General features: G+C 39.6%; 1 protein-coding gene across 1 annotated transcript in view; it reads right to left on the bottom strand.

Moving 5' to 3' along the window:
• SCEL (sciellin) overlaps nt 1-13,908 on the bottom strand; it is a 336,387-nt gene that overhangs the window by 94,941 nt on the left and 227,538 nt on the right. The window contains exons 15-18 of the mRNA XM_082602083.1: nt 11,871-11,939; nt 11,219-11,257; nt 10,116-10,196; nt 763-828 (exon numbers count right to left, since the gene is read on the bottom strand). Coding sequence (XP_082458209.1) covers nt 763-828; nt 10,116-10,196; nt 11,219-11,257; nt 11,871-11,939 — 255 coding nt within the window. The remainder of the gene's footprint in view (nt 1-762; nt 829-10,115; nt 10,197-11,218; nt 11,258-11,870; nt 11,940-13,908) is intronic.

The raw sequence follows: 13,908 nt of genomic DNA, 5'->3' as shown, positions 1-13,908 counted from the left end.
ATCTGGGCTCGTCAGAGCCCAAAATCGCTGTGCACCAGGAGCGCACACTGGAGCGCCACCACCTGGTGTTTGTTCTCTCCTCTGCTACCCTTATGGATTGACTTATGTCCTCTCCAAATTATGTGTTGGAGTCCTAACCCTCAGTGCCTCAGAATGTGACCTAATTTGGAAATAGGGTCATTGCAGACGTAAGTAGTTAAGTTAGGATGAGATCATACCAGAGGTGGTTGGGCCCCATATCCGATATGACTGGTGTCATTGTAAGAAAGGGAAATTTGGACACAGACACGTGCACAGGGAGAACACCATGTAAAGATGAAGGCAGAGATTGGGATGGTGCCTACACAAACTAGGCAACGCCAAAGATTGCTAGGAAAACACCAGAAGCCAGGAGAAAGGGTGGAACAGATCCCCTCTCACAACCCTCAGAAGGAACCCTGCTGACACCTTGATCTTGGACTTCTAGCCTCCAGAACTTTAAGACAATAAATTTCTTTTAAGCTACCCACTTTATGGTACTTTGTTACAGCAATGCTTAGCAAACTAAAAATACAGGCACTTACTCCTCAAAGCTTGTCAGATTTCCTACCAGGGCCACTTGCATCCTGACCTCACTTTCACTGGGTACTGTCTTATTCAGTGCTCAGAGTTCACAAATTTGCCTCCAGTTTATTCCAAAGCATCCACAATTATACGTTGTCAATAGCTAACAGATTCTTCCATCACATGACATATCAGTTACCTCTGACACATTTCCCTTACCTTCTGCTCGCTCCTGTGCTTGGGGCGGCCTTATAACCTGGAGGGGGCGGTGGAAACCAGGACTGTCTGTTAAGAAATGACATCAATTATAAACATGGTGCTTGAAAGGCTTGACCCCCACCCACATGTCTACTGGGAAAATCTGAAAATAAATTGACAGTTAAAAAGGCAATAAGATGACTTTCCTACAAGGTCTTGGAAATAAAATGAAAACTATTTACTTCCTGCCATAGGAAGTAACTGTCTATATTCCAGGCTATTTGGAATATAGTACACCCCTTTTCCCATTTCCTTTGACACTAAACAATGTAGACATTTCTTTAAAAACAAATCTGGGGGAGGAGCTTCAAGATGGCGGAAGAGTAAGACATGAAGATCACCTTCCTCCTCACAACTACATTAGAAATACATCTACACGTGGAAGAACTCCTACAGAACACCTACTGAACGCTGGCAGAAGACCTCAGACCTCCCAAAAGGCAAGAAACTCCCCACGTACCTGGGTAGGGCAAAAGAAAACAGAATAAACAGAAACAAAAGAATAGGGACGGGACCTGCACCAGTGGGAGGGAGCTGTGAAGGAGGAAAGGTTTCCACACACTAGGAAGCCCCTTCGCGGGCGGAGACTGCGGGTGGCGTGGGGGTGGGGGAAGCTTCGGAGCTGCGGAGGAGAGCACAGCAACAGGGGTGCGGAGGGCAAAGCGGAGAGATTCCCGCACAGAGGATCGGTGCCGACCGGCACTCACCAGCCCGAGAGGCTTGTCTGCTCACCCGCCGGGGCGGGCGGGGCTGGGAGCTGAGGCTCAGGCTTCGGTCGGAGCGCAGGGAGAGGACTGGGGTTGGCAGCGTGAACACAGCCTGAAGGGGTTAGTGCACCACAGCTGGCCGGGAGGGAGTCCGGGAAAAGTCTGGAGCTGCCGAAGAGGCAAGAGACTTTTTCTTGCCTCTTTGTTTCCTGGTGCGCGAGGAGAGGGGATTAAGAGCGCTACTTAAAGGAGCTCCAGAGACGGGCGGGGCTATCAGCGCGGACCCCGGAGACGGGCATGAGACGCTAAGGCTGCTGCTGCTGCCACCGAGAAGCCTGTGTGCAAGCACAGGTCACTATCCACACCTGCCCTCCCGGGAGCCTGTGCAGCCCGCCACTGCCAGCGTCCTGTGATCCAGGGACAACTTCCCCAGGAGAACACACGGTGCGCCTCAGGCTGGTGCAACGTCACGCCGGCCTCTGCCACGCAGGCTCTCTCCGTATTCGGTACCTCTCCCTCCCCGCAGCCTGAGTGAGCCAGAGCCCCCTAATCAGATGCTACCTTAACCCCATCCTCTCTGAGTAGGGAGCAGGCACCTTCAGGCGACTTACACGCAGGGGCAGGCCAAAATCCAAAGCTGAACCCCAGGAGCTGTGCAAACAAAGAAGAGAAAGGGAAATCTCTCCCAGAAGCCTCAGAAGCAGCAGATTAAAGCTCCACAATCAACTTGATGTACCCTGCAACTGTGGAATACCTGAATAGACAACGAATCGTCCCAAATTGAAGAGGTGGACTTTGGGAGCAACAATATATATATGTATTTTTTCCCTTTTTCTCTTTTTCCATGGGGGTGACAGGGTCTTGGTGCTCTGACTGGGCGTCAGGTCTGTGCCTCTGAGGTGGGAGAGCCAAGTTCAGGACACTGGTCCACCAGAGACACCCCCCCCAGCTCCATGTAATATCAAAAAGCGAAAATCTCCCAGAAATTTCCCTCTCAACACCAAGACCCAGCTCCACTCAACGACCAGCAAGCTCCAGTGCTGGAAACCCATTGCCAAACAACTAGCAAGACATGAACACAACCCCATCCATTAGCACAGAGGCTGCCTAAAATCATAATAAGGTCACAGACACCCCAAAACACAACACCAGATGCAGACCTGCCCACCAGAAAGACAAGATCCAGCCTCATCCACCAGAACACAGGAACTAGTCCCTTCCACCAGGAAGCCTACACACCCACTAAACCAACCTTAGCCACTTGGGGCAGACATGAAAAACAATGGGAACTACGAACCTGCAGCCTGCGAAAAGGTGACCACAAACACAGTAAGTTAAGCAAAATGAGAAGACAGAGAAGCACACAGCAGATGAAGGAGTAAGGTAAAAATCCACCAGACCAAACAAATGAAGAGGAAATAGGCAGTCTACCTGAAAAAGAATTCAGGGTAATGATAGTAAAGATGATCCAAAATCTTGGAAATAGAATGGAGAAAATACCAGAAACGTTTAACAAGGACCTAGAAGAACCAAAGAGCAAACAAACAATGATGAACAACATAATAAATGAAATTAAAAATTCTCTAGAAGGAATCAATAGCAGAATAACTGAGGCAGAAGAATGGATAAGTGACATGGAAGATAAAATAGTGGAAATAACTACTGCAGAGCAGAATAAAGAAAAAAGAATGAAAAGAATTGAGGACAGTCTCAGAGACCTCTGCAACAACATTAAATGCACCAACATTCGAATTATAGGGGTCCCAGAAGAAGAAGAGAAAAAGAAAGGGACTGAGAAAATATTTGAAGAGATTACAGTTGAAAACTTCCTTAATATGGGAAAGGAAAGAGTTAATCAAGTCCAGGAAGTGCAGATAATCCCATATAGGATAAATCCAAGGAGAAACATGCCAAGACACATATTAATCAAATTATCAAAAATTAAATACAAAGAAAAAATATTAAAAGCAGCAAGGGAAAAACAACAAATAACATACAAGAGAATCCCCATAAGGTTAACAGCTGATCTTTCAGCAGAAAATCTGCAAGACAGAAGGGGTGGCAGGACATATATAAAGTGATGAAAGGGAAAAACCAAGATTACCCTACACAGCAAGGATCTCATTCAGATTCGACAGAGAAATTAAAACCTTTATAGACAAGCAAAAGCTAAGAGAATTCAGCACCACCAAACCAGCTTTACAACAAAAGCTAAAGGAACTTCCCTAGGCAAAAAACACAAGAGAAGGAAAATTTTTACCTACAATAAAAACCAAAAACAATTAAGAAAATGTTAATAGGAACATACATATCAATAATTACCTTAAATGTACATGGTTTAAATGCTCCAACCAAAAGACACAGACTGGCTGAATGGATACAAAAACAAGACCGGTATATATTCTGTCTACAATAGACCCACTTCAAACTTAGGGACACATACAGATTTAAAGTGAGGGGATGGAAAATGCCATTCCATGCAAATGGCAATCAAAAGGAAGCTGGAGTAGCATTTCTCATAGCAGACAAATAGACTTTAAAATAAAGACTATTAGAAGAGACAAAGAAGGACACTACATAATGATCAAGGGATCAATCCAAGAAGAAGATATAACAATTGTAAATATTTATGCACCCAACATAGGAGCACCTCAATACATAAGGCAAATGCTAACAGCCATAAAAGGAGAAATCGACAGTAACACAATCATAGTAGGGGACTTAATACCCCACTTTCACCAATGGACAGATCATCCAAAATGAAAATAAATAAGGAAACACAAGCTTTAAATGACACATTAAACAAGATGGGCTTAATTGTTATTTATAGGACATTCCATCCAAAAACAACAGAATACAATTTCTTCTCAAGTGCTCATGGAACATTCTCCAGGATAGATCATATCTTGGGTCACAAATCAAGCTTTGGTAAATTTAAGAAAATTGAAATCATATCAAATATCTTTTCCAACCACAATGCTATGAGACTAGATATCAATTACAGGAACAAATTTGTAAAAAATACAAACACATGGAGGATAAACAATACACTAGTAAATAACCAAGAGATCACTAAAGAAATCAAAGAGGATACCAAAAAATACCTAGAAACAAATGACAATGAAAACACAGTGACCCAAAACCTATAGGATGCAGCAAAAGCAGTTCTAAGAAGGAAGTTTATAGCAATACAATCCTACCTTAAGAAACAAGAAACATCTCAAATAAACAACCTAACCATACACTTAAAGCAATTAGAGAAAGAAGAACAAAAGAACCCCAAAGTTAGCAGAAGGAAAGATATCATAAAGATCAGATGAGAAATAAATGAAAAAGAAATGAAGGAAACAGTAGCAAAGATCAATAAAACTAAAAGCTGGTTCTTTGAGAAGATAAACAAAATTGATAACCAATTAGCCAGACTCATCAAGAAAACAAGGGAGAAGACTCAAACCAACAGAATTAGAAATGAAAAAGGAGACTTAACAACTGACACTGCAGAAATACAAAAGATCATGAGAGATTACTACAAGCAACTCTATGCCAATAAAATGGACAACCTGGAAGAAGTGGACACATTCTTAGAAATGCACAACCTGCCAAGACTGAATCAGGAAGAAACAGAAAATATGAACAGACTAATCACAAGCACTGAAATTGAAACTGTGATTAAAAATCTTCCAACAAACAAAAGCCCAGGACCAGATGGCTTCACAGGCGAATTCTATCAAACATTTACAGAAGAGCTAACACCTATCCTTCTCAGACTCTTCCAAAATATAGCAGAGGGAGGAACACTCCCAAAGTCATTCTATGAGGCCACCATCACCCTGATACCAAAACAACACAAAGATGTCACAAAGAAAGAAAACTACAGGTCAGTATCACTGAGGAACATAGATGAAAATATCCTCAACAAAATACTCACAAATAGAACGCAATAGCACATTAAAAGGATCATACACCATGATCAAGTGGGGTTTATCCCAGGAAGCAAGGATTCTTCAATACATGCAAATCAATCAGTGTGATACACCACATTAATAAACTGAAGAATAAAAACCATATGATCATCTCAATAGAGGCATAAAAATCTTTTGACAAAATTGAACACCCATTTATGATAAAAACCCTCCAGAAAGTAGGCATGGAGGGAACTTACCTCAACATAATAAAGGCCATATATGACAAACTCACAGACAACATCTCCTCAGTGGTGAAAAACTGAAACCATTTCCACTAAGATCAGGAACAAGACAAGGTTGCCCACTCTCACCACTATTATTCAACATATTTTTGGAAGCTTTAGCCACAGTGATCAGAGAATAAAAAGAAATAAAAGGAATCCAAATTGGAAAAGAAGAAGTAAAGCAGTCACTGTTTGCAGATGACATGATACTATACATAGAGAATCCTAAAGATGCTACCAGAAAACTACTAGAGCTAATCAATGAATTTGGTAAAGTAGCAGGATATAAAATTAATGCACACAAATCTCTTTCATTCCTATACACTAATGATGAAAAATCTGTAAGTGAAATTAAGGAAACACTCCCATTTACCATTGCAACAAAAAGAATAAAATACCTAGGAATAAACCTACCTAAGGAGACAAAAGACTGGTATGCAGAAAACTATAAGACACTGATGAAAGAAATTAAAGATGATACAAATAGATGGACAGATATACCATGTTCCTGGACTGGAAGAATGAACATTGTGAAAACGACTATACTACCCAAAGCAATGTACAGATTCAGTGCAATCCCTATCAAACTACCAATGGCATTTTTCAGACCTAGAACAAACCTAGAACAAAAAATTTCACAATTTGTATGGAAACACAAAAGACTGCGAATAGTCAAAGCAACCTTGAGAAAGAAAAACGCACCTGGAGGAATCAGGCTCCCTGATTTCAGACTATACTACAAAGCTACAGTAATCAAGACAGTATGGTACTGGCACAAAAACAGAAATGTAAATCAATGGAACAGGAGAGACAGCCCAGAGATAAACCCACGCACCTATGGTCACCTAATTTTTGATAAAGGAAGCAAGAATATACAATGGAGAAAAGAAAGCCTCTTCAATAAGTGGTGCTGGGAAAACTGGACAGCTACATGTAAAAGAATGAAATTAGAACACTCCCTAACACCATACACAAAAATAAACTCAAAATGGATTAAAGACGTAAATGTAAGGCCAGACACTATCAAACTCTTAGAGGAAAACATAGGCAGAACACTTTATGACATAAATCACAGCAAGATCCTTTTTGACCCACCTCCTAGGGAAATGGAAATTAAAACAAAAATAAACAAATGGGACCTAATGAAACTTAAAAGCTTTTGCACAGCAAAGAAAACCATAAACAAGACAAAAAGACAACCCTCAGAATGGGAGAAAATATTTGCAAATGAAGCAACTGACAAAGGATTAATCTCCAAAATTTACAACCAGCTCACGCCACTCAACATCAAAAAAACAAACAACCCAATCCAAAAATGGGCAGAAGACATACATAGACATTTCTCCAAAGATGATATACAGATTGCCAACAAACACATGAAAGAATGCTCAACATCATTAAGCATTAGAGAAATGCAAATCAAAACTACAATGAGATATCATCTCACACCAGTCAGAATGGCCATCATCAGAAAAATGTACAAACAATACATGCTGGAGAGGGTGTGGAGAAAACCCTCTTGCACTGTTGGTGGGAATGTAAATTGATACAGCCACTGTGAGAACAGTACGGACGTTCCTTAAAAAACTAAAAATAGAAATACCATATGACCCAGCAATCCCACTACTGGGCATATACCCTGAGAAAACCATAATTCAAAAAGAGTCACGTATCACAATGTTCATTGCAGCTCTATTTACAATAGCCAGGACATGGAAGCAACCTAAGTGTCCATCGACAGATGAATGGATAAAGAAGATGTGGCACATATATACAATGGAATATTACGCAGCCATAAAAAAGAAACGAAATTGTGTTATTTGTAGTGAGGTGGATGGACCTAGAGTCAGTCATACAGAGTGAAGTAAGTCAGAAAGAGAAAAACATATACCGTATACTAACACATATATATGGAATCAAAAAAAATGGTCATGAAGAACCTATGGGCAGGACGGGAATAAAGACACAGACCTACTAGAGAATGGACTTGAGAACATGGGCAGGGGGAAGGGTAAGCTGGGACAATGTGAGAGAGTGGCATGGACATGTATACACTACCCAGTGTAAATCTGATAGCTAGTGGGAAGCAGCTGCATAGCACAGGGAGATCAGCCTGGTGCCTTGTGACCACCTAGGGGGTGGGATAGGTATGGTGGGAGGGAGGGAGACTCAAGAGGGAAGAGTTATGGGGATATATGTATATGTATAGCTGATTCACTTTGTTATAAAGCAGAAACAAACACACCATTGTAAAGCAATTATACTCCAATGAAAATGTTAAAAAAAAAGTCTGAAGGAAATCTGGAAAATAATAACTTTTGTTGAATCTAGATGGTAAGCTCATGGTTGCTTATCATCAAAACACCTCTCTTTGTCTTTATTTTTCTGCATTTCTGAAACCTTTCATAATAAAAATAACAACAATCTTGTGCTCTACTCAAAATACGGTTTTAAAGAAATACTGTATAATAGGAATCTCTGACAAGTAAGAATATTGAAAATATAAATGAACACCACAGCAATGCTAACCTCAATTTTATATAGATGCATATATGTGTGTGTGTGTGTGTGTGTGTGTGTATACACACACACATATATATCCAATTAGGTGTCTTCACATTACCAGGACATAATTTTAATTGGTAGAGATAGCTAAGGACTCTGTCAAAAAGAATAAGTTAAGGATCAAAAATGAAGCTATTCAGAGGAGAGTAATATAGCCTAGAGAAGGAAAGTAAGGGATAAGGACAGGAGACTCCTTTAAATTCTTGGAGCTGATCTATTCTCTGAGGCATCACAGGACTGAACTAAGGTGGGATGGGAGGAAATCAAAGCAGATTTCAGCTCATTGCAATCCCTGAGAGCTAGTCAAGGCATATCACAAAAGTGAGAGTCGTATTGCTGGCTTCAGTGGTCCTGAATTATGCCTAACCTGTCAGAGGAAAGATTCTTGCACTGGGTAGGAGATTGAACTAATTGACCTTAAATTTCCCTTCCAACCTTTCTCAACAAAGAATCGGTGGGGGGGATGTGAAATTTGGGTCTAAAAGAAAGGTGATCGTATTTTCTGAGACTGTAGATACAACCAAAATTCCGACTGCAGGAGAAAATAGAATCAGCCATTTCTCTCCAGGAGGCCTATAGCAGCACCATGACCGTCAGACAGTCCATCAACAAACACTGAGCAGCTACCCTATACCAGGCATAGTCCTAGGAGCAGGCAAAGAAAATAAGAAAATTTCAAAAGCACTGAGGTTCACGAATGCTTGTTTTCCATTTGCATCATGATTCACCGGCACAGTGTTCTCTTCAACATGCAAAAATCACTTCCACCATCATATTTTGTCACATGGAGAATATTGCACCACCAAAGTCTAGCTCCTCTTCCATGCCTACTAGATAAATGGAACTTAGCACAGGCAAAAATGCGAGGCCACGCAGGGGAAGCTGAAAGAGGAATGACCACAAGAACACAGACTGAGGCCTCAAGACGTGGCCTTTGACTCTGTACTTGGAAGTAGCACAATGCACAGAGCAGAGGAGGCATCCAAGATGCAGGCTGGTTTCAGGAGCATAGTGACACTTGGCCACACTGCAGTTATTACACACAGGGCAGGAATTCCCTGTAGTAGGACTCTGTTAAAATGTATTACCTGAAGTAGCTTGCCCTTTAATATCTGAGCTCCGTCATCAAAACATTACCTAGTTATTCAAGACCCTAAGACAGCATACTTGAAAAAGAGATCAGATTTGTGGTTACCAGAGGCAGGGGAATCAGGTGGATTGGAGGAAGGTGGGCAAAAGGTACAAACTTGCCTTTTTGGGTTTTTTGCCCTTTAGACCAATTTATTTTATATCCATTTAAAATATCATTCAACAAAGGACAATGGAGTTATAAGATAACTAAGTTCTAGGGGTGTAAAGTATAACATGATGACTATAGTTAACACTCCTGTATGATATATAGGAAAGTTGTTAAGAGAATAGATCCTAAGAGTTCTCATCAAAAGGAGGATTGTTTTCTTTTCTTTTTATTGACATAAGGATGTTATATGAGATGATAGGTGGATATCAATTAAACCTATTGGAGTGATCACACTATATGTAAATCAAACCATCACACTGTACACCTCAAACATACACAGTGTTGTATGTCAGTTATTTCTCAATAAAATTGGGGGGAAAAAGCTGGCATATTTGAAAGGGAGATTGTGGGTGGAAGGGAAAGGACTGAGGTTTGAGGACAGGAGTAGCCAGTAGGCACTGGATCCCTGGGAAGGGAGGAGGGAATAATGAGGAAGGGAAGAGCAACTTCTGGACGCTGCCTGGGGGCCTTGGTGGATGTTTTGGCTCAGAAATTAATAAAGAATAATCCCTTGGAACTGCAGCAAGAGATAGTCCCAACGAGCCCATCATACCTCTTTTTCTTTACAGGAGTAGTAGCAGAGTTGGAAGCTGGGGTGTTGGTGGCATTTGCACTGATCAAACCTCCAGGTTGCCTGTTTCATCACAAGAACAAACAATGATCACATTCCTGAAACTTTTCCACTCTACCCCACCTTTGAAAGGTCTTATAATCTACTCATATTCCCACCTGCTCTGAATCCATCACAAAATATTTCACTTGAGCATGAAAGAGCAACAACAGAAAAAGTTCTTCCTTAGTTTACTATTTTACAAATTGCCAGGCTATCATCCAAATAATTAAAACCGAAGGAATTGAATGAAGAAGTCATTCATTATATGACATGGTGTGTCTGAAACCCAGACCAATCAATTCCAATGTCCTATGGATTCCTACATATATTTTTTGATCCTGTACATGTTGTGACTAACAGAATCATATTGAAATTTTTTGCATTAAAAGCATTAGTTTGTTTAAGAAAATATTTAAAAATCACAGCATTTTAAATCTCTATTTAGCATTTATTAATATATGCGGACCCTCAAAAAAAAATGGAACTCACTCAGGCCTTTTTCAACTACTGAAGGTGCAGTCCAGTGTGAAAATTACTTTATTTGTAAATATAAATTTAAAAACCAACTAAGTTTTCAAAAATCTACCTAGTTTGATTGTTTATAACCACTGTTAGTACAGGGAAAATGTATTTTGTCTACATAGATGGTTAGCAAAGCCATGATTTCATGACTAAGTTGTATTGTAGATACGATGGGTGTTTTGGGAGCAAGTGAAATGTGCAAGAAGAAAGAGTTGCCATAGGAATAGGGAAAAAATTAAAAGGTTCTAGATTTTAAAAAAAGAAAAGAAAAAAAAGAATGACTTAAGTTTTGGTGTTTGGTTAGAGGAGAAGTCCTTCTGTGTAAAAGTCCAGACGGAAAACACTTGAAATTTTGTGGAGCATTTCAATATTTCTACTATTCAACTCTGCCAAAGCTATGAGGGCTTGGCTGAACTACAATGAAACTTGGTCTGAGGGCGGTATATCCTGATTTTTCTTGGACACATAGGAAGAAATACACTTTATTCTTAAAATGTAATGTCAGTTAGAAAAGTACATACATCTTTGTCTCTTCTGGTGACCGAAACGTGGACACGTTTCTGGTAAGAAAAAAAGAAGGCAAAGTTTGAGCAGCAACAAAGAATGAATTATTGCATCAATTTGCAATTGTCCATGAATTTAGAGTTATTATTATTAAAAGTTAACATTATTTGTGAGAAAGAAAAAGAAAGCATCAGTATTTGAACAAATTTGAAAAGTTGATCTCATGATTTTTTTACCTTTTGTGTATTAGATTCCAAAAGAAATTTTTTTTCTTTAGAAAATTCATTATCTTTTAAGCCCCGTGTTTTTGTTTGCTGGGTTCAGTAATTTTCTTTAACAGTAGGAATGTAAATTGACGTTTACATGTATTTCATAATCTTGCCACCAGGATAACTTAAACAGAAACATAAATGTGGTAAGAATGATTGCCTGAAGCAATGAACTCTCTTGATTTTGAAGCCAGAAGTAAGACTTTATTTTCCTTTAACCATGAGCAGGAGTAAAGTTTTTATGCCAGAATTATTTGTGTGAAAAAAAAATAGAGGATGAGAATTTAAAGAAAGATATTAGGCAGGACTGAAGAATCCTACTTAATATCAAGTAAATAAGTAACGCTTAGAAAAATATTGTATTACTTGAGCCTTTCCCAAAGTTAGTAGATACTAGTACCTATTGGTTTGTCGGTTATCCAGGGTATTGGCCTTATATGTTTTAGCAGCATCATTTCTGTCTGAGATCCTTTATAAAGAAATAAGACAAAAGTCTGGGTGAACGTTTAGATTATTAAAATCCCTTCAGACCTCGTTCTTGCTATAATCACTTCACAACAGAAACTTTCTCTGGTAAAAACAATTGCTTTTCAGGTGTTACATGTTAGAAAATTTTGCAATTAAAAAGAAAAGCTACAACAAAATCTATTTATGAGGCTATTTTGATACAGTTTGCAACTTTTAAAGTTTATGTTTTTCAACTAGCCTTTCTGACTCATTTGAGCATTTAACTCATTAACTATTTCATATTCATTGTTGTTTAATAATATATCTAGCCAATGACAGTACTTTCTATGTCGCTAAAAGGAATCAATGGAAGACTTAAGCAATTTAAAAAAAATGTTTTGTGGCATGGACAATGCTATATGCTTGTCAAACTCTTTTTTTCCTCCTGGGCACACAGGAAGACCATATTTTGCAATCTTCATTACAATTAAGGTGGGACCATATGATTGCATTCTAAACTAAAGAGTGTGGGCAGAAATACTATCCATGACTCCCAAACCCATCATAAAACCTCTTGTGTGATCCTCCATGCTCTTTCTTCCCCTTCTGCTATGGCTTTGATGCCCATGGGTTAAGATGGCAGCATTAAAACCTAGGAAAGAACCTAGGTCCCTGAGTCCTTCCATGGAACAGGTCGTCCCCTAATTTTCCAGCCAATCACTTTGGACTCTGAGGGGAGTGAGCAGTCATCTTCTATCAGGCTAACCGACCAAGATTCGGAGGCAGGAGAAGGAACTTGTTACAAGGGTTGCTGTACCCTGGCAAATTTGCTTACACTGACGAACACATTTTGTTAATAGGCCCTGCGGACCATCAGAGGTTTTAAACCCTCTAAACTCAGGTCTCCACCAGGAGGGTAGTTCTGGAAAAGGTGTGTTTGTCTGTCCTTTGGGTCCTAAGACAAGCTAGGAGTCCTGTAGTCTGCAGGCCAGAGGTGGGTCTCACAACCACAACCCTGTTCTGTCCCTTCCTGCCAGGAAGCACACACCGGATAGGAAAGCTCTTCCTGAGACATGGGGCTGTCTTCTGGAGCATTCTGCAGGCTTGCGCAAAGCTAGGATGTGGCAAAATTAGGCTCCAGAAAACAAAAGATCAGCAAGCTTCTTCTGTTGATCCCATACTATGCGTCTACTATAACTTTCTCTAAACTTTCACTTTTATCATCCACTTTAGTACAGGGCTTTATAAACTGCTCCTGGGAAGAAGGACACTAACCTTGCCTTGTTCTAAAAAAAAAAAATTCATGATAGAAAAATATGGCTTAATTGTCATAGCTTTAAAATGATTTCAACTCCTAGATGTCACTTTGACATTGGGTAAATAACCCTAATCCTTAAAATTCTACGAGTCAACCCCAAATAGTTTCTGTTTATGGTACATAATGCCACAAACTGCTAACTCTTGAATGTAAAAAGGAAGAAAGGTTGGAATCCTCCAGAGCTCCATATTCTCAATAGACTGTTCACAATACAGGTATTATCTTGTACAGAATGAATCCAAGTATTAAAAACCCATGATGATCTCTCAGGTGATCATTAGGCCAAAGACTATAAGTAAATTCCCTGTACTAATTGCTACTGAGCCTCTGATGTGTTTATATTTAAAGAGCTCCACAGTAAACCACTGTGAATACCATAAGATGTCAGGTAATCTTAAATCTTAAATCTTAAATGTTCTGTGGAAACTACTGAGTGTTTATAGCTGTCTGTGAGATCCTCATATAAGATAATCTTGGGAAATTGCTACTCGGGTACAGGGAAAATGACAATCTGTCTAAAGAAAACAGAGCGTTAATTTCAAACACCTTTAAGGTTTGAATAAAGGAGAGTTCTGAGGTTACAGTTAAATGAAGTTAATCAAAATTCTACTGTGTTGATCTATGTGAGCAATACTGCATGTAATAATAAAAATAGCTACCTGCTACTCTTTGC

The sequence above is a fragment of the Mesoplodon mirus genome (assembly GCF_964341445.2).
Source record: "Mesoplodon mirus genome assembly, chromosome: 17".
Classification (NCBI taxonomy): domain Eukaryota; kingdom Metazoa; phylum Chordata; class Mammalia; order Artiodactyla; family Ziphiidae; genus Mesoplodon; species Mesoplodon mirus.
Note: the sequence above shows the minus strand (reverse complement) of the source record. Positions and strands in the feature narration are given on the sequence as shown.